The sequence below is a fragment of the Panulirus ornatus genome, chromosome 33 (genome assembly GCF_036320965.1).
Source record: "Panulirus ornatus isolate Po-2019 chromosome 33, ASM3632096v1, whole genome shotgun sequence".
In the NCBI taxonomy this organism is placed as follows: domain Eukaryota; kingdom Metazoa; phylum Arthropoda; class Malacostraca; order Decapoda; family Palinuridae; genus Panulirus; species Panulirus ornatus.
The window spans coordinates 10,691,741-10,718,304 of record NC_092256.1 but is presented as its reverse complement, the minus strand read 5'-3'; the positions used below and the strand labels follow the sequence as shown (position 1 = coordinate 10,718,304).

Below are 26,564 nucleotides of genomic sequence, written 5' to 3'. Positions count from 1 at the left end.
TAAATTCCACTGCAATACCATCCAAACCTGCTGCCTTGCCGGCTTTCATCTTCCGCAAAGCTTTTACTACCTCTTCTCTGTTTACTAAATCATTTTCCCTAACCCTCTCACTTTGCACACCACCTCGACCAAAACACCCTATATCTGCCACTCTATCATCAAACACATTCAACAAACCTTCAAAATACTCACTCCATCTCCTTCTCACATCACCACTACTTGTTATCACCTCCCCATTTGTGCCCTTCACTGAAGTTCCCATTTGCTCCCTTGTCTTACCTTAAAACTTTCTCATGTATGGAGAAATATGTGCTGCAAATGCCATGTGGCCGTTGGCTACGGTGATGGGGAGGATGTATTTATATATCATTGACTTTCAATTTACAGATGAAGATGAAGAGGTAAATGTACCTGATATAGATCCTTATGACTTAATGGAACCTGTAGACATCCTTTCCAAGCTTCCTAAAGACTTTTATGAAAAGGTGAGATTTCAGTATTTTTGAAGACATGAAGTTTTGTTTACTCATATATAATCTGGGAAAATAATGTGATGTCCATTTTTTAATTATTGAGAAATGATATATTTTTATTGTGCTTCTTCATTTTAGGTTGAAGCGAAAAAGTGGCAAGAGCGAAAAGAGGCAGTGGAACTACTTCACCCATTGACTCAAAACCCAAGGCTGGAACAAGGCGACTACCATGACCTTATGAAAGCTCTAAGAAAAGTATGTTTTACTAGCTGATTTTATATCAAACTTTAGTCATTGAAGAAACATCTTAGTGTGTTGGCTGTCTTGGTCTGATTTTTTTATGTGGTCCTATTTGTTGCATTAGCAGAAGAAACATTAGGCAGGAGCATTAGGTATGAACCTTTGGTAGCAACATTAGATAAAAGTAATAGGTTTTGACATTAGGTAGATGTAGTTAATAGGAACATTAGGTAGGAGCCTCTGAAAACTGTGCTAAAGTTGCCCTCCTACAGTGGCCTGTCAAAGGTGAGGCACTAAAGGCTAAAGTGCAGTACTAGAGTTCACCATTTATGGAGACTTGCCGTGGCCACCCCTTTGACAGAGTTCCTGAAGGGAATAGTCATCAGAGATATAGATAATAGATTGATAGAATAAAAGTATTGCATAGGAAATACTTAGAACTAAAGAATCATTTGAACTGGAGGTGCATGGAAACTGTTTGATGGTTAACCCATGAACAGTAGCCAACATCAGTTGATATTTTATAGGAAATAGCAGCCATCATCAATGGATGAACCAATTTTTTCTGCCCCTTTCCAAATTCCCAGTTTGTGTATGATTTCATGTTAACACAGCTACAAAAAATATGCATCACAGTAATTGCATCATCTTAGAAGGAAACCTGATTTATGTGCCAACATTCCTTGTTCATTTTTCGATAAAAGAAACTTTCTCATGTTTTAGTAAGAATGTTTTTAATGAAAATAATGCTTTATTATAAAGAATACATGAAAAAGTTTGTAAATGATATGTTTCTTATGTGTATAATCATTATTATTAGAAAAGCAAATGGATTTGTATGTAGCATTTATGGATCTGAAGAAGACATATGATAGAGTTGATAGAGATGCTCCATGGAAGGTATTAAGAATGTATGGTGTTGGAGGTAAGTTATTGGAAGCAGTGAAAAGTTTTTATCGAGGATGTAAGGCATGTGTGCGTGTAGGGAGAGAGGAAAGTGATTGGTTCTCAGTGAATGTTGGTTTGTGGCAGGGGTGTGTGATGTCTCCATGGTTGTTTATTTTGTTTATGGATGGGGTTGTTAGGGAGGTGAATGCAAGAGTTTTGGAAAGAGGGGCAAGTATGAAGTCTGTTGTGGATGAGAGAGCTTGGGAAGTGAGTCAGTTGTTGTTCGCTGATGATACAGCGCTGGTGGCTGATTCATGTGAGAAACTGCAGAAGCTGGTGACTGAGTTTGGTAAAGTGTGAGAAAGAAGAAAGCTGTGAGTAAGTGTGAATAAGAGCAAGGTTATTAGGTACAGTAGGGTTGAGGGACAAGTCAGTTGGGAGGTAAGTTTGAATGGAGAAAAACTGGAGGAAGTAAAGTGTTTTAGATATCTGGGAGTGGATATGGCAGCGGATGGAACAATGGAAGCGGAAGTGAATCAAAGGGTGGGGGAGGGGGCAAAAGTTTTGGGAGCGTTGAAAAATGTGTGGAAGTCGAGAACATTATCTCGGAGAGCAAAAATGGGTATGTTTGAAGGAATAGTGGTTCCAACAATGTTATATGGTTGCAAGGCATGGGCTGTAGATAGTGTTGTGCAGAGTAGGGTGGATGTGTTAGAAATGAGATGTTTGAGGACAATGTGTGGTGTGAGGTGGTTTGATCGAGTAAGTAATGAAAGGGTAAGAGATATTTGTGGTCATAAAAGGAGTGTGATTGAGAGAGGGGAAGATGGTGTATTGAAATGGTTTGGTCAAATGGAGAGAATGAGTGAGGAAAGATTGACAAAGAAGATATATGGGTCAGAGGTAGAGGGAACGAGGGGAAGTGGGAGACCAAATTGGAGGTGGAAGGATGGAGTGATAAAGATTTTGAGCGATTGGATCCTGAACATGCAGGAGGGTGAAAGGCGGGCAAGGAATAGAGTGAATTGGAACGATGTGGTATACCGGGGTGGACGTACTGTCAATGGATTGAACCAGGGCATGTGAAGTGTCTGGGGTAAATCATGGAAGTTTTGTGGGGCCTGGATGTGGAAAGGGAGCTGTGGTTTCAGTGCATTACACATAACATCTCGAGACTGAGTGTGAACGAATGTGGCCTTTGTTGTCATTTCCTAGTGCAACCTCATGCATGCACTCGGGGAGTGCTATTTCATGTGTGGTGGGGTGGCGACGGGAATGGATGAAGCATCAAGTATGAATATGTACAGGTGTATATATGTATATGTCTGTGTCTGTATATGTTGGAATGTATAGGTATGTATGTGTGCGTGTGTGGGCATTATGTATATGCATGTGTATGTTGGTGGGTTGGGCCATTTTTTCGTCTGTTTCCTTGCGCTACCTCACTTACACAGGAGAGAGCGACTAACTATAATAGAAATAGAATGAAATAGTAATATTATTATTATTATTATTATTGTTATTATGATATAATTGCTGTTTCCCGTGTCAGCGAGGTAGTGCCAGGAAACAGATGAAGAATGGCTCATCCACTCATGTACCCATATATACACATAGACGCCCATATATGCACCTATACATGCATATACATATCAACATATACATAATTATACATACACATAAACACGCATATGCATATATACACATGTACATTGTCGCACTTGCTTGTCTTCATCCATTCCTGTACAATCATAATTGGGTAAAAACTATTCTGTGTGCAGTGTGTTTAGGTTTGAATTGAATAAGATTAATTGATGAAGCAGTGTAGGTATACTTACATAAAGAAGGAGTATCCATTGTGCTAGCCAGCATCCTCCCCCTTCAACTCAACACACTGCTACACCATTGTAGAGGAAGGTGTTTTATTCAGTAGCATCCGATATCGAGATGTAATGTAAGGGGGAAAAATTTAGGTTTTTTCCTCATGGAGTGAGTGTTATTTTAGACAATATCTGATGTTAAAGGATTAAGGAATTGTGAAGAGTACAGGTAGCAGTGCTCATTCAAAGATATGGGTAGCTGAAGCTGAAAATAGAGGGACTGCAGTAATAGTTTGAGAAGTTAGAGCAAAATTAAAGGTATTGTCTGAATAATGTATAAATGGATTAATTTAGTGTTGATTGATACTGAAACCTGAAGTAAGAATGCATTAGTTATGGAGATTTGAAATTATATGGACTGCAGTATTTTAAGAATTGGTATAGTACACCATAATCATAGCTGGGAATGTTAAGAGTTGTACGAGATGTATTCAGATATTTAACGATCATTCCTTTCTTCCTCAGATTATCTCCAAGGACACCAATGTGATGATTGTTGCACAAGCAGGATTGTGTGTGGCAGGCTTGGCTAAAGGATTGAAAAAGAAGTTTACTCCATTTGCACTATCATTCACTGAGACTATCTTAGAGAAGTTTAGGGAGAAGAAAATTAGTGTTGTCACTGCCATGAGAGAGGCCATTGATGCTGTGTATCAGACGGTAAATAGAATATATCTTACTTATTACTACAACTTAACTACATCTGTGTTAGCTTGATATAGAATTTGAAAAGTAACAGCTTAGTTCTGTGAATGCTGAAAATGGACACAATGGAGCAGATAATTCTAGGATTCATTATGGGAAAGTTAAGTTTTTAGGAGGTATTTATGTTGTTAGCAGATGGGATGGAGTGAGTAATAAAGTGTATCGTATAGGTGTTGAATGACAAATGAAGCTAGAGACAAGCAGTATGGTTTTATAGAGTGTATTAAAAGAAGTTGCTTGAATTTATTTAGTAATTTGGGGAGATGCACGATGATAGGTTGATAAGAAATTATTAGAGAGTCAAATGGAAATGGAGCTAGGGGAAGACAGCTAATAGCATGAAAGGCAAAGGTGTAGAAGTACAGTTTGGAGAGGTTCCAGGAATGTGTAAGGACGATGAAGCATGTTATAGATGTCCTTTGAGGAAGAGCAGTCTGGAAACCTCTTTTGTCATTCTTCCCAAGAGGACGGTTTCCAAGGGAACATGGTGTCAGAGGTATAGAGAGACATTATAAAGGAGAATTTAATGTGATATACTATTATTAAGATGTAGCTTTGTTGTGTTTGTAAATAGGAAGATACATAAACACATATATGGCTGGTGATTAGGAATACTTGTTCTAAAAAGGGACATGCATTAGTATTTGTGCATGAGTAGGGTAGATAGATGGTAAGTGGGCATGCAAAAGGGAGGCTCTTTGATGTAATTGCAATGAAAGGGGCAACCGTTAGGATGTCTGTTAACTACCTGAATACCATTAAAAGTATTCTGTCATCATCCACATATTGCATTTTCATTTGGAAGATATTTACAGTTATACTAGACTTTGCACATACTTTAGATATTTCCAGTCTTTAGATATACTGACATGCGTATGAAAATTTGATTGTTATTCCTAAATTTACAGACAAATATAGAAGCCATTCAGGAGACAGTTAGTAGTGCCCTGGCCAACAAGAACCCACAGGTTAAAGCAGAGACAGCAGCTTTCTTGGCTCGAGCATTGTGTTACTGCACTCCTGCCATCTTAAACAAAAAGCTGGTGAAAGTTATTACTACAGACCTATTAAAAGGACTAAATGAATCAGGTAAGAAGGTTGGTGCTTTGTTTTAGTGCCAGAAATATGATTGTGTTCTTTGGTATTGGTTCAAATCATAATATAGGTTTCTTTTTTATTATTAGTTGTTTTCTTATGTTTAATTGAAAGCCATTGTGCTTATGCAGTTTAAGACTCTCATATCTGAACGGAATATTACATGCTGTAAAAGTCCCATGAAAATAGATGAAGCAATAAGAATTGATGTGCATCTCATGGTCAGAATGCACTTTTGTACCATGGCTGTGTAGTTTTCCTTCCCACTGAAGGAACAGCACTGGCACGTTTAGATTATGCTTTTCATTATGAGGAGCTTCTCATGATTGGGAAAATTCTTTATTTGTTAAACTCAGTGGATCAACATTACCTATGAAGCTGTAGACATTGTGCTTCATTTTATGGAAAATTTCAGAAATAACATCAAAAAGCGTTGTCTTGACAGATGTCTTTCATAACTTGTTAACACAGTGATATTAGCGATATTTTTTTGTTTTTCATACTTGTTTGCTATTTCCCACATTGATAAGGTAGCAGGTAGCATCAGGAAAAGATGAAAAAATGGTCTCATTTGCTCACATCCACTCTCTAGTTCTCATATATAATGCGTTGAAACCACAGCAGGGTTCCCACGCCACTGGGAAAACGGGAAAAACCCGGGAATTTTATTTGAGGTGCTCCGGCCGGGAAAAGGCCTGGAAAACGCGTGAAATTGAAAATGTCCGGGAAAAACCCTTGAAACGGAAGTTAGGAAAAGGTTACTTCCCTTGGGCCTCATTCGTCCCTTGCTTTCGTACCCTGAATATACTTTATTGCTACATTGCGGCTTTTTTGTGGGGCGAGTTGTATGGTATGAAAAGTTTTCTGTGTATCAATTATCCAGTGGTGGTGGAGAAGAGATAAAGATGGGAGTGGCAGCATAAGTCAGCAAGCCAGCCATAAGCATAGCAGTCATGGTGCACAAGTTTCACTATGTGTACAGCAACAAATAAAGATTATTTACATGATTTAATTTTTATTTTTTGTGATATTTCTTATTAATTCCACCCATTCAAAAGCAAATTTAAGAAAGCTGCAAACCATACAAAATAGTGCATCCACAAGCATCAACTGTTTCACAGTGAAACAAGAGATTCTTTCAATATAGACCTGCCCCAGCATGCTCAGGACTCATGTCTATGGAACTGCACCAGACCCCTCTCACCCAAGTTACTCTAATTACCAGCGCCCAAGTAGAAAATAAATCTTACCATTGCCTCATACTTCAGTAGCATTTACTCCCAACAAATCATGCAATGATAGAACATATACCGTCAGAAATCTTTTGACAAACACTAAACAATTGACCTCCTACCTCGGTCATAAACTCCAACCCACCAGACATACACCCATCAGAAATCACACTCCCCAGACAAACAGTAGTCACACTCTCACTCTTATTCTCTTGACATTACCCATCACTACTACACCACAAACACCATTGCATCATATCCAATGACCCTTTGTGCTCACAGTGTAACAGCCACTGAACATTTACTACTCAATTGCCCAGCTCACACTGCACAAGGACTTACACACATCACAGTACTTTGTGACCTGTTGTCACAACTAGTGGCTGTGACCAGTTTCCTGAGTGCTGCAGTAGCCTCATAAAGATAGGAGGGACTTGTGAGGTAGGAAGTAAGTGATTGAGAAGATTGAAATTATTTTTTTTTTTTTATATGTATATCCCTCCATCTTAGGGAACCACCTAAATTTTCTTGGCTCCATACTTTAGAATTAAGAAATGTCTTACCCCCCAGAGGGCTGAGATGTCTTATTGCCCGTGAGACACTACCCAAGAGATTATGAGTTTTTTATGCTTTGAATTTATTCCTTTCCATTGTAGTTGTCACTCCTCTTATATATTTTGACTTATTATAGTCTCATTTTGCTCTTGTTCAGTATCTTGACAGTGCATCTCCTTTCCCCCAGTCTTTTTGTGTGTTACATTGATCTTTTGTGAATTAGTTGGTGTAATGTATATGTATATGTGAAACATCTTGGCTAAGACATGGAAGGGTCTGTGGGGCATGGATGTAGATAGGGAGCTGTGGTTTTGGTGCATTACACATGACAGCGAGAAACTGAGTGTGAACAAATGTGGCTACTTTTTTGTCTGTTTTCATGGCGCTGCCTCGCCGAAGCAGGGGGTAGCAATGCTGTTTCCTGTGGGGTGTAGTAGTGCCGGGAATGGATGAAGGCAAGCAAGTATGAATATGCACATGTGCATATATGTATAATGTCTGTGTATGTATATATATCTGTGTACATGTTGATATGTTTCCTTTGGGGCGGGGTAGTGACGGGAATGGATGAAGGCAAGCAAGTATGAAAATTTCTTTTTCTTTCAAACTATTCGCCATTTCCCACGTTAGCGAGGTAGCATTAAGAACAGAGGACTGGGCCTTTGAGGGAATATCCTCACCTGGCCCCCTTCTCTGTTCCTTCTTTTGGGGGGGGGGGGAGAAAACAGAGGGGAGGATTTCCAGCCCCCCGCACCCTCCCCTTTTAGTCGCCTTCTACGACACGCAGGGAATACGTGGGAAGTATTCTTTCTCCCCTATCCCCAGGGATAAAGTATGAAAATGTACATGTATATATATGTATATGTGCTTGTATATGCATTTATGTTTATATATGTGTTTGTTAGTGGATGGGCATTCTTCATCTGTTTCCTGGCTCTACCTCACTGACATGGGAAACAGCAATTAAGTATAATAAAAAGAAAATGATATGTATGTATGTACATTATATATTACGTTACTGTAATGATTTTGTTTTTTCTCTTTTAGATCCCACCGTACGAGATAACTGTTGTGAAGCTCTTGGTGTAGCGTTGAAAGTAGTTGGTGAGAAACAGATGATGGTTATCATTGCTGATGTAGACAACTTGAAAATGCAAAAGGTATTTGATTACATAATTGAAAGTATTTAAGCATATAGCATCGAGTGATACAAATGGTGATGCAAGTGAAGTATGAATAAAGTGAAATGTTTTTAATCAGGAGATGTATGGTTCAGAAACAGTTATGCTTCAGAGAAAATTGAATTTGGCCTAGTTTTGCAAAGTGTCTGTGGTTCAGAAAATTGCTGGTATCCCTTAGCTCCAAATGGCACCAAAATTCAAGATTTCAGTAAATACACCTGTATTACTTTAGAAGATTCATTCATCTAATATATCATTTTTAATTTAGGTTCACAGTTTTTTGCTTTTCTCAATTTTTACGAATTTGTATTGTGATCTCCAACTCATTGGTGTTACCCTAATGTGAAGTGTCTGGGGTAAGCCATGGAAAGTTTTGTGGGGCATTGATGTAGAAAGGGAGCTGTGGTTTTGGTGCATTACACATGTCAGCTAGAGACTGAGCATGAACGAATGTGGCCTTTGTTGTCTTTTCCTAGCACGCTAGAGACTGAGCATGAATGAATGCGGCCTTTGTTGTCTTTTCCTAGCGCTACCTCACATGCATGCGGGGGGAGGGGGGGTGCTATTTCATGTATGGCGGGGTGGCAACAGGGATGGCTGAGGGCAGTATGAATATGTACATGCGTATATATGTATTTGTCTGTGTATGTGTATGTACGTTTACATTGAAATGGAAAGTTCTGTGGGGCCTGGATGTGGAAAGGGAGCTGTGGTTTCGGTGCATTATTACATGACAGCTAGAGGCTGAGTGTGAACAAAAGTGGCCTTTGTTGTCTTTTCCTAGCGCTACCTCGCGAACATGAGGGGGGAGGGGGTTGTTATTTCATGTGTGGCGGGGTGGTGATGGGAATGAATAAAGGCAGACAGTATGAATTATGTACATGTGTATATACCTCGCAAACGCAGGAGACAGCGACAAAGCCAAAAAAAAAAAAAAAAAAAGTATATATGTATATGTCTGTGTGTATATATATGCATACATTGAGATGTATAGGTATGTATATGTACGTGTGTGAACGTGTATGTATATACATGCGTATGTGAGTGGGTTGGGCCATTCTTTCGTCTGTTTCCTTGCGCTACCTCGCTAATGCGGGAGACAGCGACAAAGCAAAATAAATTGATAAAAAATACATTGAAATGTATAGGTATGTATATGTGCGTGTGTGGGCATGTATATATATACATGTGTATGTAGGTGGGTTGGGCCATTTTTTCGTCTGTTTCCTTGTGTTACCTCACTAACAGAGACATCAACAAAGTATAATAATAAAAGAAAATAAGCTTGGTCTCCCATTATTGTAAAGCACAGAAATATGATACAAAAGATGATTTTTCTTTTTTTATGAGCTGAAAATGTATATTTCAGTGATAATGCCTTTGATTGTTGAGTAATATGGATGACAAGAGACACGGGCAAAGAACCGTGGATTATGTAAATATTTGAATTATTGCGAGGGTAAATTTGAACTGTGTAAACCAGTTTAGCATATTACATTGTATTCTCACTTTAGTTTTGTTGCACAATCAAATGTGTCAGACATGAGACTTTATGAGGAAGAATCTTAATGGTAACCTGTTTTTAGAAGTGGCAAAATGACACGAAGTGAAAACCTTGCGAATTTGGATATGTCTTTATTGGCAAAGCGTATTGTTTTTGGGGTAAGGATATGTCACAGGTGTTGCTTCGGTCTGAATTAGAGGAATTAATGGAATGCAGACAAACTGTTCATTATTTGGTATCTCTGATTGGAATCTCAGTTTCCAAATTATGGTCTGAATCAGCTCTGATGGCTGAGATACCAGATATTTCAAGATTTTTGTCAATTTATAGGGATTTTTATTTAAGGTATGAATATTACTTACCAGTTTGATGTTTGAATACCTTTTGCAGATCAAGGAGGCAGCAGAAAAAGCTGAGATCAAAGTGAAGATTTCAGCCCCCAAAGCCAAAAAGGCAGGCACATCCAAGAAAGAGGAACTGAAGCAAGCTACAGCTTCTCCTACATCTGGTCCAAACAAAGTTGTTAGGGGAGGTGGCAAGCGGGCATCATCAGCTGGTCCTATCAGAGGGAAGAAACGTAAGAAATATCAGAAGGAATGTTTTTGTATAATTCATAAATTTCTTTAGCTTAGGAAAATTTATTTAAGAAGTTTGTAATGTCACACTTCTTCATTTACACTGCCTTATTCATTTGTATATACTGCTCGACCCTTCTCTTTCTTTCAGACTTACATTCTAATGTGTATCCTCCTCACATTTTGAGTATTCAAGATAGTAGTTGGTAGGCAGCCAATGACCAGAAAGGTATATTATCAGTACTATCCACCTGGGTATTGGGAGGATTAGTGATGGCTACAGAGTGAGCCAGCACTTCATTGGTTGTTAAGTTGCACTCCTTTGACTCAGGTGGCTGTCTTCTTTCTGCCTCAACCACACATAAACTACTAGCATTCTGTACAGTTATACAATCTCTCATTGTCATGCATAACACCTGACAACTCTTAACTTGCACAGCTCATTCTTTGTAACTCTAGATTTTGCTGCATGAAAATGTAGAGTTACAGAGAGAGAGTTGTGTGAGTTAAGTTTTGTTATATAGTATGTGTGACTAGGAGAGACTCTCTGTTTATAGATAGAATACCAGCAGTCCACATGTGGGTGAAGGTGAAAGAAAAGAAGCTACCAGGGTCAGAGGAATTCACCTTAACAACCACTGAAGTGCTAGCTCACCACAGAGCCATCACTAACTCTCCTGATACTGAGTGAGTAGTACCAGTAATATACCTACCTGGTTGATGGATGTCTACCAGCTACTACCCACCATCAAAAAGATATGAACATATACATCTGTATATGGAGAGATGCGGGTCATTTTTATATCAGTCTCTCTTTACACCTCAAAGCTTCATAACTGTACCACTCTCATATCTTTCCCAATAACTATGACCTGGTACAATTTAAAAGACAATTTTTCACTTCCTTCAAAATTCGTAAACGCTTTCTCGTCTCATGTTTTTCCCTTTCATGATTCTTTCTGTATTTCAAACATGGCCTGGCCTCAGTTTAGACTTTTGTCCATGACTGAAGACTTGGCAATATATATATGAAAGAAAAGTTGATAATTGATTGTACTATCAGAATGAACAAGAAATATGCATGGACCAGCAGTAGAAACGGTCTAAAGAAAACTTGATATATGGTTGAGGACCTTATGATTTGAACCCTGAATAGACAACAACAGATTTAGCATAGTAACAGAAACAGAATTATTCTACAAGCACTATCCCTGCTTTGTTGCAAAATCTCATTGATTCTGTTAGGTACCCTTGTGCAGGTCATCACTTCAAAAATTTACACCAAGTCACTTCCAGAGATTTGATATGTAGACGGAGTTATGAAGTGGCATTTTAATGCCATACATTTGATGAAAAATGTGTATTTGGTTAATTCCCCCTCCTCTATAGACTTGAGGCATATCAAGTACATCAAGCCAGATGGATTGTGTGTATCCTTAATCCAGTCCTGCAGACTCCTATAGTCTTTTGTAATCATGTTCTTGGCACACTATTTATTCACCTATGGGTTTTTCTGTCAGCATTCAGATTTTCATCCTCATAAACTAAATGCCTCTTGGTTTCATCTTATGAATTATCCCCATAATCATATAAGGACTAAATTCTCCATCTTTTAGTTTGCTTTCCCTCACCTTCATCTTTGCTTTGAAAAATCTTATCATGTGCCTTATGTATTATTTAAGTGTATGAACTCGCCAGGCTGTATCTTGATTCATTTCAGCTCCTCTCATTTCTGACATTCCATACTAGAGAAAACTAGGCTATTACTTGAGTACTGGTATGAGTGTACCATCTTGGAGTGTTTTTACACATTCAATGGATAGTGTCTCTGACCAAAGCATGTGGGGTACCATCATTCAGCTGTTATTGTCATCTGTACCAGAGCTATCCATATTTGACATTGCTTCCAGATACATAGACTTTAACAACTCTCAGGGCCTTCTAGGGTAAACCTATACTATACTGAGCTTCCCTGATTATGTAAAAAACCAGGAACATTAGTTTCTTAATTTTCTTCAAAGACATTTTACGTATTTATCAAGACCATGGAATGCTACTTATCTCTTTACATGGTTCGGCTTACAGAGGTGAACTGCATACCTGTATCATACTGTCATCAGTTTTGCCTGGTTAGTGAAAATGTTACACAGCCATGGAAGTGTACATAACTCATCTGTACCTTTCAAATTTTTTTTGTGAGCATATGTTCTCTCACAGGCAGTACTTTCTCCCTTTATGAAAACTACAAATAGCATTTCCCATCCTACCTCTGGTAAAGGAGAAGGTTACTTGATATTGACATGCACAGGATGAGCCAAAAGTCACTGTGTACCTGTACTACAAACTGTAAAGCTGTCTCATTCTTATTATTATGGTAGCAGCAGATTGTTTACATGACTTTTGACATGGATGGTGACCAACATCTCATCCTTGTTTTCCTCACCTCATCCTCCTCCCCTTCCTTCCTCATGCAGTGTCACTTAAGTGTTCCTTAATTTCAAAAGACATTTGGCCACCATGGTTACCAGATCTTAAACCCCCTTCATCATTGTTTATGGAGAGCAATGAAAGGCACAGTCTACAAAATCAATTCTCACCCTCTCCTTAAGTTGAAGGAAGCCATCGCAAATTTCATGAGGGACATCTCTCCGATTGATTTGTTATGTCTTTGCAAATATGATAAGAAGTGTTGATGCATGTGGGTGCCATTTCCCACATTAGTTGCAATTTAAATATGAAAAATGTATTTATATTAGTATACAGAGACTGAATATTCTTGTCATCTATAGTAGGTTTACAGTGACTTTTAGCTCACCCTATATTATTCAGCACATACCTGTCTTCCATTTGTAGCATATGTAAAGTCGTAGTGTTCAGAAGAAATAGATAAGATTATTAATGCTCCATCCTTACTTAATCTTGGAGAACATCAGGTATTTCTTAGATATCGCTGGATTGGATTTATGATATTTAGTTCATGTACAATTCATACTTCTTGATGTTTGCATTTTTTATGGTGTTCCATTGTGGTAAGCTTCCTCTCTCTAAATATTGAGTTGTGTCATCTCTTAACAAAATTCTCAGTACAAGTGAATGTGTATGAATATATGAATAATAAATGATTTTTTTTATCTCAGCTACAGGAGGAAAAGGTGGTAAAGGAGGAGGGGGAGGAGGGGGTGGGGGTTCAGCCTTAGAGGAATGTAAAGAAGCAGAAATCAGCATAGAAGAAGCCTTGGAAAAAGCAGGTGAAATGCTTCCTGAGGATGTCATCAGTGGAGTTACAGATCCTAACTGGAAGACCAGATTGGGAGCAGTAGAATCTTTCACCAGTGTAAGTTAAATTTTTTCTTGAGCATTTAGTGCTTGTTGTACTCATGAAAGACAATTGTTGAGATTTCCCATAGAAGATAAGGATAAAAAATCCCATTTCTGTGGGGTGCATCAGCTACATACAGCCCCTCATTTTACTGATACACATCTTTAACACATGCTCTTCATGTTAAGATGAAATTTAAGCTCTCAAACTTGCATGAGTTCTTCTTACTAGTTCACTTTTCAGTCTAGATGAATTCTACACATGAGACTAACTCTCATTTGCTCAACCCTGCACACAAGTAGCTTCTGTTGTGTCTGTGATCACAAATCATTCCATTGGCAGCCTAGTCTTAAATTTTCCTGGCATATTAGTTAATTCATTATATTTGTTATCTGTGGGCTGCCATTCCTTCTCATACTTAAAACTGTATTATTCTATTAATCTTTATCTCTGACACCTTTTCCCTCTGGGAACTCCCATCAAGGGGTGGACATGCCTGAAGAGACTTTACTGATTCCTGTCCTTACACACACCCCTCCCCCCTCGCATATACCATTCCATGCATTCTCCCCCATTTCTCTCCCCCCCCAGTATTCCTCCACCCTATTTGCCCATGTCATAGGTGGTCTTCCTCTCACACCAAACCCTTTAATTGTGCTATCATACACTCTCCTTGTAAGCTCCCAGTCTTGTATTCTTTCCACAAGCGCAAACCACCTCAAAGTATTACATTTCACCCTTTCTTCCACTCCATAATTCATTCCCTTTGCATTCCCTGCCATGCCACATCTCTCATCCACCCCTTCATTTCTTTCTTCATTCATTTAGTGTCATCACATAATCTCAAATAGCTCATATGCACAGCCTGGATTCTTGACCTCTGTGATTCATTCCCTGTCCATGTTTCATCTGCATAGGTCATAGTTGGGAGGACTATGCTGTCCCGTAATCCTCTATCCACTTCCATACTTACACCTCTACCCTTCATTTTCCTATTAAGGGACCCAGTGACTCTTCTACCCTGTACTGCTGTCCCCCTTATCTCTCCTTCCATATTACCACACTTACTCAAGACATCTCCTAAATACTTAAATACCCCCCCCCCTCTTTTTTTTTTTTTTAAGAAGGAACAGAGAAGGGGGCCATGTGAGGATATATGCTGTAAGGCTCAGTCCTCCATTCTTAATGCTACCTCGCTAACGTGGGAAATGGCAAATGTGTATGAAAAATATTTTATTATACTTTGTCGCTGTCTCCCACGTTAGCGAGGTAGCGCAAGGAAACAGACGAAAGAATGGCCCAACCCACTCACATACACATGTATATACATACACGTCCACACATAGCACATATACATACCTGTACATCTTGTATATTTATTTATTTATTATTTATTTTGCTTTGTCGTAGTCTCCCGCTTTAGCGAGGTAGCGCAAGGAAACAGATGAAAGAATGGCCCAACCCTTCCACATACACATGTATGTACATACACATCCACACACGCAAATATACATACCTATACATCTCAATGTATACATATATATACACACACAAACATATACATATATACACATGTACATAATTCATACTGTATGCCTTTATTCATTCCCATCGCCACCTTGCCACACATGCAATAACAACCCCCTTCCCCTCATGTATGCGAGGTAGCGCTAGGAAAAGACAACAAAGGCCACATTCGTTCACACTCAGTCTCTAGCTGTCATGTAATAATGCACCGAAACCACAGCTCCCTTTCCACATCCAGGCCCCACAGAACTTTCCATGGTTTACCCCAGTTGCTTCACATGCCCTGATTCAATCCATTGACAGCATGTCGACCCCGGTACACCACATCATTCCAATTCACTCTATTCCTTGCATGCCTTTCACCCTCCTGCATGTTTAGGCCCCAATCACTTAAAATCTTTTCACTCCATCTTTCCCCCTCCAATTTGGTCTCCCACTTCTCGTTCCCTCCACCTCTGACACATATATCCTCTTGGTCAATCTTTCCTCACTCATTCTCTCCATGTGACCAAACCATTTCAAAACACCCTCTTCTGCTCTCTCAACCACACTCTTTTTATTACCACACATCTCTCTTACCCTATTATTACTTACTCGATCAAACCACCTCACATCGCATATTGTCCTCAAACATCTCATTTCCAGCACATCCACCCTCCTCTGCACAACTATCCATAGCTCATGCCTCATAACCATATAACATTGTTGGAACCCATTTTTGCACTCCAAGATAACGTTCTCACCTTCCACACATTCTTCAGTGCTCCCAGAACCTTTGCCCCCTCCCTCACCTTGTGACTCACTTCCGCTTCCATGGTTCCATCCGCTGCCAAATCCACTCCCAGATATTGAAAACACTTCACTTTCTCCAGTTTTTCTCCGTTCAAACTTACCTCCCAATTGACTTGTCCCTCAACCCTACTGAACCTAATGACCTTGCTCTTATTCACATTTACTCTCAGCTTTCTTTTTTCACACACTTTACCAGACTCAGTCACCAACTTCTGCAGTTTCTCACCTGAATTAGCCACCAGCACTCTATCATCAGTGAACAACAACTGACTCACTCCCAAACCCTCTCATCCACAACAGACTGCACACTTGCCCCTCTCTCCAAAACTTTTGCATTCACCTCCCTAACAACCCCTCCATAAACAAATTAAACAACCATAGAGACTTCACACTCCCCTGCTGCAAACCGACATTCAATGGGAACCACTCACTTTCCTCTCTTCCTGCTTGTACACATGCCTTACATCCTTGATAAGAACTTTTCACTGCATCTAGCAACTTACCTCCCACACCATGTACTCTTAATACCTTCCACAGAGCACGTAAACATCCAAAATTATCTTTCATGCGCCTATCAATTGACACATAATCCAATAACTCTCTGTGGCCGTCTCTCCTACTTACATACTTATACTTATGTATACCTCTTTTCAAACCAGATATTCCCAATCACTAGTCCTTTTTCAGCACTCAGATCTACAAGCTCTTCACCATTTCCATTTACAACACTGAACACCCCATGTACACCAATTATACCCTCAACTGCCTCATTACTCACCTTTGCATTCAAATCACCTATCAATATGACCTGGTCTAATGCATCAAAGCTGCTAACATGTTCACTCAGCTGCTCCCAAAACACTTGCTTCTCATCATCTTTCTTCTCATGCCCAGGTACATAGGCACAAATAATCACCCATCTCTCTCCATCCACTTTCAGTTTTACCAATATTTATCTAGAGTTTGCTTTTGAGCTTCGATTCACTCAGAGCCAAAACATCCAGGTTCCTTTCCTCAAACATACTACATAAATCTCCTTTTTTCTCATCTTGGTTACATCCACTCCTATTTAGACACCGTAATCTGAGCCTTCAAGGAGGATGAGCACTCCCCGCATGACTCCTTCTTCTGTTTCTCCTTTTAGAAAGTTAAATGCAAGGATGGGAGGGTTTCTAGCCCCCCACTCCTGTTCCCTTTAGTCACCTTCTATGACATACGAGGAATGCATGGGAAGTATTCTTTCTCCCCTATATATAGATTTATATCTGTCTTTGCATGTGCATCACATTCATAGAATTTTTCATCTTCAATTTGATTGTAAATTTTTTGTTTCTTGTACTAAATGCTGACTTGGGAAAACAAGACAGAGATAAAAGGATGAAGCGAAAGTTGCTTTGAGTTATTGGGTTTTAAACATTCAGGAGGTTGAGAGGCTTTCATGGGATATAGTGAATTGGAGCAATGTGGATTATAGGGGTTCACTTGCTATCACTGGGGTGAACCAGGGCATGTGAAGTGGTTAGGGGAAAGTATGGAATGGTCTGTGGTTTTTGGAATTACACACAACAGCTAGAGAGTGTATGTGAGCAGTTGTGGCTTTTGTTTATGTCTTTTCACTATCTTGTTATTGCAAGAAATGGCAGTCAAGAATTTTAGAAATTATGATAATGGATTGCTGAGCATCTTGTATTTGTAATTGATATTTTTCTTGCCAACTCTTTGTATTTCCCCTGCTTCAGATAAAATTATATTGTAGTCTCTCCTCTCCTCTCTCTTATATGGCCACATTTATGGGAAACCTTCATTTATTTTTACAATGTATAGTTTTGCAAAGTACAATTAGTTAACATGCATTGTACATGATAATGAATCCGGTATGTAAAATTCTCTAGCACCTGATTATCATTACTCTATGTTGGAAATGCTGTATTTGATAAGTTATTGAATTCTGCTATATTTCTTCTGATAGACTTTCATAGAGATGTTATTATGTAAATAGTCATGTTTTCTTTTAACTCTTGCAGATCCTAAAGAGTATGGATCGTAGTGAGATTCCAACTCAGGCATTTGTTAGAATCCTTGCACAAAAACCAGGCTTCAGGGACAACAATTTTCAAGTTCTCAAATTAAAACTTGAAGCGCTCAAAAACCTTGCTGAAAATTCTGAATTTACAAGGTACTGTTTTCCTCAAATTATGGTGCTACAGTTTCTATATTGTATGTTGTGACTGACTGTCTTTTTCTTTTGTGTATTTGTATTAAGTTACCACGGTTTCTCTTAAGCATGGACATTGTGTATCCAGGAATTTTCATATCCTGGATGGTTTGAAGGCCTGCTGGTAACTGGGTTACATGAAGATGGGAGTGTTTCCAGGTTCAGGTTGTGGATATTTTGTTTCAACTGCAGTGTGTCTTTCAGAAAATTGAACACTTTCATTGATGCTTACAGATTAGCATCTAACCACTGGGTCTCCAACCAGACTTTTCATCATGTCTTTGTTCCTAGTTATGTGATATGATTTATTAGATATAGATCTCTCAAATCTTTTACATGAAAGTATTTGAAATCTTGTAAACTGTAAACTTTTCATACATTTTATAGGAGTGCATTGTAGTAATACAGTTGTTGTATAATATGTTTTCTATCATTGTATACATTGCCCCCCAATGAAATAAGTGCAAGCAGCCCATGGCAATTATATTTACATAAAGTTCTTTGACCCACCCTGAATAGTGTTTGTGTCTGCTGGTGAAGTTGGCGCTCCCTAGCGAGCAGTGGCAACTATGTGGCTAAGTTGCATACCACATGAGTCTGCCTCAGAAGCAGTTTAGCAGTTGTAGAAGTTGGGAATGCCTTTTTGTGCTCCTTTTTTTTTTTTTTTCCCCCCCCCACCAACTGTGGTTCGAAATTCTCCACCTTACAAGTGACAAATAGCTCCTGTAGTTGCACTTGACAAGGGAAATCAGCTACTTCATGAAATTTTTGATATTACTGGTATGAGCTTGAGATCAATGAAATGGTTGATTTAAGAAATTTTATAATAGCAGCAGCACTGCTACACTGACCCTTGTGAAACCCACACTGACCCTTGTGAAACCCCTTGGAAAGGCCAGAAAAACCTCTCCACTTACCGTGAATGTTCTTAAATGTCACGTGGATGCAGAAACATGCTTGAGTGCAAAAAAATTTAAAGATAGAACACTAGACTGTTCATTAATGTTTCGGTAAGGGCAGTGCAGCGCTGCTTACACAAGGACCTTAAGTACCAGAGCTGCAGGATGTATCCCAAACTGCTCATACCTGTAGGCACCAGAAGGAAAGAGTCAATTTTTGCAAGAAATATGTACTGTGGGACATGGCTAAGCTCAGAAGTGTCTTGTGGAGTGGCGAGTCCACCTTTTCTGTGACAGGTGCATTACAATTGGCCAGTTTTGAGCTTTTTGAACCCAAGTACATTGCAAGCATGTAAAGTTCCCTGCTTCTCTTATGGTATGGGATTATTTAAGTTATTATGGTGTTGGTAACCTTTTAGTGTTACCAAACATTGAAACTATGAACAGACACAGTTGCCTTGAGGTTCTGTGTGGCCATCTCCCAGATTCATTCAAAATTTGTAAGGCCAAAGTGTTCATGTAGGATGGGACTCCCTGCCACACTACTGAACAATTCAGTAAATGACTTGAGGACTGTGTAGTGGAGTTTTTCAGAGACTGGCCTGGGAATTCACCAGATTTGACTCCAATAGAAACTTGTGGGCACTTATGAAAAGGAAATTATGTAACATGGATACTTTGTTGCCACCTAAGCTGGAGGCAGCCATTCATGAAATTTAGAAAAGTATGTATCCTGAAGGACTTCAGAACCTTGCTAATTCAGTTACTGATCATTTCAAGGAGTTTATAAAGAGAGAAAGGAAACCAATAAAGTACTAGTTGGTGGTGAATACACAGTTTTATGGTTTTATTTCATGTTTATCCTTGATGGTTATGCCACAGCCCCCTCTTGCCTACTTCATTGATGGGCCAAATTGGAGATGGAAGGATGGAGGGAAAAAGATTTAGAGCGATCAGGGCATAAACATGCAGGATCATTGGTTATGGTGATGCTGTTGCCATGACCAGCCCTGTAAGGGAGTTCCAGTTGGGAACAGGCATCAGAGATGGAGATAGATAGATTAAATATCCATAGCCCCATATCTTTATTTTTATTTTTATATAGGAACATTAGTTAGGAGCCTCTGCAAATACTGCACTAGATGTGCCCTCTGCCAGTGGCCTGTTAAGGGTGAGGCACTAAAGGCTAAGAAACGTCAGTGGAGTTCACTGGTTATGGAGAGACTATTGCCTTGGCCACCCCTTGAAAGGGTTCCAGAAAGGAACAGGTGTCGGAGATATAATTGCTCCTAGTAACTCTCTTATTTGTGTTCCATGTACCCATCTGCAAGTTTATCTTGATAATTGTGCCAGTTTTATGTATTTACTCAATGATGTTTTTGTATGTTTACTTTATATTATGTTAAGTAATGTTTTCTCATCCACATAGACGTTCTGGAGAAGTGTGCATACAAGAACTTGTAGAGAAATTGGGAGATCCTAAGAATGGCCCGTTGTGTGGAGAGGTTCTTATTGCCATGGCTGAAGCTGCCAAACTTCAGTGGGTTGGACCAGAAGTCATGACCCGAGCATTTGAACAGAAGAGCCCTAAAGTCCAAGAAGTTGCACTTAAGTGGCTTGCAGATGCTATTACAGACTTTGGATTTGTGTAAGTATTTTATTATTATTATTATTTATAAATTATTATCAAGTTGCACTCCATTGACCTAGATAACTGTCTTTAGTTTCTGCCTCACCCTCACTTTGACTGCAGCATTCTGTCCACAAATGTACAATCTCTCATTGTCACATAACACTTAACTTGTGCAACTTATTCTATCCAACTGTAGATTTTCTGCGGAGTGCCGTGTGCTAGCCTTGCCTTTTGGAAATATAGTTGGAGCAAGAGACAGAATTTCTAGTTAGTAACATCAGACAGGAGCATTATGTAGAAATATTAAGTATAAGAAGTAAGTAGGAACATTAGCAGTTAGCATTAGGTAGGAGTAGTTCGTTGGAACATAAGGAATACACATGGAATAATAGTAGCTGGTGGGAACATTAGGTAGGAGCCTCTGAAAGCACTGCTAGTTACCCTCTGTCAGTGGCCTGTTAAGGGCGAGGTACTAAAGGCTGAGAAGTGGCACTGGAGTTCACCAGTTATGGAGACACTTTACCTGTGGCCACCCCCATGAGGGAGTTCCCAAAGGGAACAGGTATCATATATGTAGATAGATTTATTAATTTTTCTCCTGTGTTGGTTTGTTCCTAGAGTAAGGTATTTCTTATATATATATATATATATATATATATATTTTTTTTTTTTTTTTTTTTTTTTTTTTATACTTTGTCGCTGTCTCCCGCGTTTGCGAGGTAGCGCAAGGAAACAGACGAAAGAAATGGCCCAACCCCCCCCATACACATGTACATACACACGTCCACACACGCAAATATACATACCTACACAGCTTTCCATGGTTTACCCCAGACGCTTCACATGCCTTGCTTCAATCCACTGACAGCACGTCAACCCCTGTATACCACATGACTCCAATTCACTCTATTTCTTGCCCTCCTTTCACCCTCCTGCATGTTCAGGCCCCGATCACACAAAATCTTTTTCACTCCATCTTTCCACCTCCAATTTGGTCTCCCTCTTCTCCTCGTTCCCTCCACCTCCGACACATATATCCTCTTGGTCAATCTCTCCTCACTCATTCTCTCCATGTGCCCAAACCATTTCAAAACACCCTCTTCTGCTCTCTCAACCACGCTCTTTTTATTTCCACACCTCTCTCTTACCCTTACGTTACTTACTCGATCAAACCACCTCACACCACACATTGTCCTCAAACATCTCATTTCCAGCACATCCATCCTCCTGCGCACATCTCTATCCATAGCCCACGCCTCGCAACCATACAACATTGTTGGAACCACTATTCCCTCAAACATACCCATTTTTGCTTTCCGAGATAATGTTCTCGACTTCCACACATATATATATATATAGGATTAAAGCCCTCTGTTACCCCATCATACTGGTGTGGTAGCACCATCTTTTCCCACCTCTTTCTATCTGCTGACCCATTTTTACTACAGCTCATTTGTTTTAGGCCTTCCTTGAAACAGTCAAAGAAAGTCAGTGATGCACTTGGTTCAGAGTACTGACCCACTTTGCTGCTGAAAATTCTCTTGAATTTTATGCATATTGGGTGTATTCTATATACATTTCACTTTTAAGGTGTTGTTCCTATCTTCTTCTGGATAGATATCATTATGTGGTATCATGAGAGTATGATATCCTTTAGGTATGTTTTGGTTAATTATACAGGGTATTTATATTTGTATATGTTTTATTATTTGTAGCAATTGGTTATTGTTGCCCTATTGTATTGGTTGGCAACTCTCCCTGCTTTATTTGCGTTTGTCCTCCTCACCCCATGATGGGATATTATAGTGTTTGTTTTGTTTTTGTTGCTCTTTTTGAAGCTGTAATGTGATGTAAGTTAGATTATGTAGATTATATTTAACGATTCATGGAAACATCATTAAAAAAGGTGATTAAGGCTTACGCTGCTGCTGGAGTAGGATGGGTTGGAGAGAGGGTTACTGGAAGGTAGAGGAAGATGCACTAGGCTCATCCTTATTATTCCCCTGAATTATCTGATTTAGCAGCGGATGCCATATCACAGGAAAGGCAGATGAAATTTACAGTATACTTATTGAAAAATGTGGTGGTGTGGGCTTAGTGTACCACTGGATTGGATTGAGTTGGAGTGAGAGTTACTGAGAGGTAGGGCAAGGTGCACTATTTTTGTCTGTGTCACCCATAGAATTATGTGATTCAGCAATTGTTGCCATATCTCAGGTCATGCAAACAGAATTTAGAGGGTACTTATTGAAAAAGGTGGTTATAAGGATATGAGGTGCTGGTGGAGGTAGATGGGGCAGTGTGATTTTCTGTCTTTGTCACCCTCTAATTATCAGAATCAGCAACTGTTGCTAGATCACACGTAATGCAAACTTTTTCTAGCCCTTCATAACCATTAAGATTAAGAGTACTTCCCACGTATTCCCTGCATGTCGTAGAAGGCAACTAAAAGGGGAGGGAGCGGGGGGCTGGAAATCCTCCCCTCTTTTTTTTTTTTTTTTTTTTTTTCCAAAAGTAGGAACAGAGGGGGCCAGGTGAGGATATTCCAAAAATGGCCCAGTCCTCTGTTCTTAACGCTACCTCGCTAATGCAGGAAATGGCGAATAGTTTAAAAGAAAGAAAAGACTAATAAGGAATTTCATACCATTACATTTTTCAATAAGTATACAGTAAATTTCATCTGCCTTTCCTGTGATATGGCATCTGCTGCAAAATCAGATAATTCAGGGGATGATAGGGATGAGCTTAGTGCATATCCCTCAGCATTCCATCTAAGTATAGGCATCAAACAGTTTTTGGTGATTATTAGCCATGGAGCAGTCTTTTTCTTCCTTGTTAATGGGCGTCCTGATTGACATTCTCCTCCTACCTGAGCAATACTACCTCAGAAATACCCAGTAAACACAAGGAAACTTTGGTGAGAGTGCATGTTAGAGTGCAAACATTTTGTTTACAAGATCACCATTGAATTTTTTTCATACTTAATCACTGTTTACCTCATTAGCAGGGTAGCACCAGAAACATACCATCTAAAAGAGGGTATGTGGGATACGAATGTATTTTGCTAGTTAATGGTATATGAATCAGAATATATCTTGCTCTGGCATAGAATTTTTCATAAATTCACATCTACCATAAAATGACTTGTATATAATGATTTAAAGAATTAAGTAATGCATTAAAAGTTTAAAGGTAACAAATTGTGATTAAGACCCACATTCTTGGCTATGACCGTGAGTATCCGACCAAAACCTATATCTTTTAACATTCCTTCCTGACATTGAATTGCTTACGCTTATATTGGATGTGATAGCTGTAATCACAAACAAATGTGTTGTGCCATTTGATAGAATATGAGTTGAAAATTATTTTGCCATAACATTATTAGAGAATGCATGAAAAGTACACATAAGTATGCATGATAGAGATGCTATGTAGAAGGTATTTAGAGTACATGGTTAGGAGGAAAGCTGTTAAAAGCAGTGAAGAGTACAAGTACGAAGACAGGAGGGTAAGTAGTTCCAGGTGACAGTGGATCTGCATCAGGGTTGTGAGATGTCATTATGGCTGTTTAATATATTTATGGATGGGATAGTGAGGGAGATGAATGCAAGGGTTTTGAAGAGAGTAGGTATACAGTATATTTGGAAAGTGGGGAGATGAGGTAGTTGTTTTTTGCTGATGACATGGCACTGGTAGCAGATTTTGTCATTTGTATACTTGTAGATTTCTGAAAAGCACTCCACTCCACATTTTCAACTCTATTCTTATTCTTTTAATCCTTATCACCAAAAGTCTATTGATGTCCATTTTGTGTCATTTTAATGATTGTTTCATTCCTCTGTGTACTACTTGATTATCATACTTTTCATCACTGAGGTGCATTTTATTTTTTATGTTGGCAACCCATTTTTTCAGCATTTTACTACAGTATTTAGCATTATTTAAAGGTGCTTGATTGAGGTTTCTTTGCATGGTGAATGACTGATTGGTGATGCTGTTTCCTTAAGCATATTTGATATGAGATTTGTTACTATTTCATGTTGGGAAAAATGATTTTGTGTGGAGTTTTTGGAATGGTGTATTTTGATAGAGATCTTAATGGCTTTCACCTAAATGGGAACTCTTTTTCCTCAGGCTACAACCAAAGGCTCTCATTGGTGACATAAAGAAAGCCCTGGCGCATACTAATCCAGGTGTTAGGACATCTGGTATCACTCTCTGTGGTACCATATACTTGTACATGGGTGCCACGCTCAGAGTCTTCTTTGAAGATGAAAAAACTGCATTACTTCAGCAGATTGACACTGAATTTGAAAGGGTTTGTCATTTCTTCTTAAACCATAATATGCAATGGTAACTTAAGTATTAAGGATCTCATATTTTCTGATTTTTTCATTTTGTTGGTGTAAATCTATTCACAATTACCTTGTTTAGTAAGAGAGTTAGACCTTCCCAATTTTAATATTGGGAGTGCATTACTGACATCCTTCTTGCAAAGAATTGATTTCTGTGGATAAGACTGTTAGATCAATTCATAGAAGGAAAGGAGTTACAAGATGCATGCCCAGTTTAGTTAATTTTATTTTGTGCGTAAACACTGCCCAACATGTAGCACAAACCATGCCCAGTTTCAGTGATTTTATTTTGTTTTTGTACACTCTGCACATGTAGCACAAACTGGCCTATAGGCAGCTACTTAAGTAAACATCACAAGCAAGATGATTCATACTGTAACTCTTATTATCTTTTCCTTGAGAGACGGTAAATAGTTTGTGTGTGTGAGAAAAGTCCCAGAGTTGTGGTGGATGGAGTGAAAATGCAAGGTTTGGTTGAGAAATGCTAAAACTTGTGTACACACAGCTTAAATACAACATATTCTCTTTGGTAAATGGCTAGGCTTTTACCAAATGATTACCTTGTAAGAAAGCAGTGTTTTGTTAAGTTTGTCCAAAATCTGAAGTGAGCATGATTGTAGCAAGCTATCTTACATACTTGCATAGTCATATGCTAATTTTTTTTTCATGTAATTATCCAACATTCATTCACTGCTCATGTACAATGAAAGTATTTATATTGTTTTTAGAAAGTTTCATGCTTGATTTCATGATACCATGAATTATGGACTGTAAGTTGACCTTGCATGTTGGTCTACCTTAACATTTCAGCTAAAAAATTTTATTTAGGCATCTGCCTGTTGCATAATTCGACTCCCAAACGCTGTACAAGCTGATATTGAGGCATGATGTGATCAATTGATGTCTCAACTTGCCATCAATGAAACTATTCATCCGCCTATATCTCTGACACCTGTTCCCTCCAGGAACATACATGCCTTCCTTACATTAAGCATTCTTCCCCATTTTTCTCCCATTGATACTCTTTCACTCTATTTCCCCATGTCACAGGTGGTCATTGGTGGTCAATTAGTCTTATGTTGCTTATCGATTATTTCAGCTGTTATTTGTTATAGAACTATATATATTAATAAAAAGGGTAAATATTTATTAGTAGTAACAAATGCTACACTCAGGTATCATAAAAGTACTGTATTTGTAAGTGTTAGAAATTTGAGTTACAACCCAGTACCAAGTGATTTAGAGCTAAGGTTCAAGTCAGATGAAGGTGATGTTGCCGTATTTTTGTGTTTGTCATTTTCTACCTGTCCTGTAAGTCAATCCCATGTTTTGGAAATAAAGAATTAAGCTTCAAAAGTCAACTTATAGGCCACAATTTATGGTATGTCTTTTGCTTGTCCTGTTCCTACATTTTTCAAAGAACTGTTCATTGTCTGCATTATTAGTTTGGTTTAAAAACTTGGGAAAGATTTTAATCAGGACACCATTTGCTC

General features: G+C 38.8%; 1 protein-coding gene across 6 annotated transcripts in view; it reads left to right on the top strand.

Annotated features, from left to right (window-relative positions):
* The window catches only part of msps (msps cytoskeleton-associated protein 5), a 231,031-nt gene that overhangs the window by 132,048 nt on the left and 72,419 nt on the right, over positions 1 to 26,564 (top strand). For all 6 annotated transcript variants that reach the window (XM_071681598.1, XM_071681599.1, XM_071681601.1 and 3 more), the window contains 10 exons: positions 388 to 485; positions 612 to 728; positions 3,947 to 4,141; positions 5,095 to 5,275; positions 8,116 to 8,228; positions 10,144 to 10,330; positions 13,466 to 13,662; positions 17,991 to 18,142; positions 20,510 to 20,728; positions 24,851 to 25,034. In XM_071681598.1, coding sequence (XP_071537699.1) covers positions 388 to 485; positions 612 to 728; positions 3,947 to 4,141; positions 5,095 to 5,275; positions 8,116 to 8,228; positions 10,144 to 10,330; positions 13,466 to 13,662; positions 17,991 to 18,142; positions 20,510 to 20,728; positions 24,851 to 25,034 — 1,643 coding nt within the window. The remainder of the gene's footprint in view (positions 1 to 387; positions 486 to 611; positions 729 to 3,946; positions 4,142 to 5,094; positions 5,276 to 8,115; positions 8,229 to 10,143; positions 10,331 to 13,465; positions 13,663 to 17,990; positions 18,143 to 20,509; positions 20,729 to 24,850; positions 25,035 to 26,564) is intronic.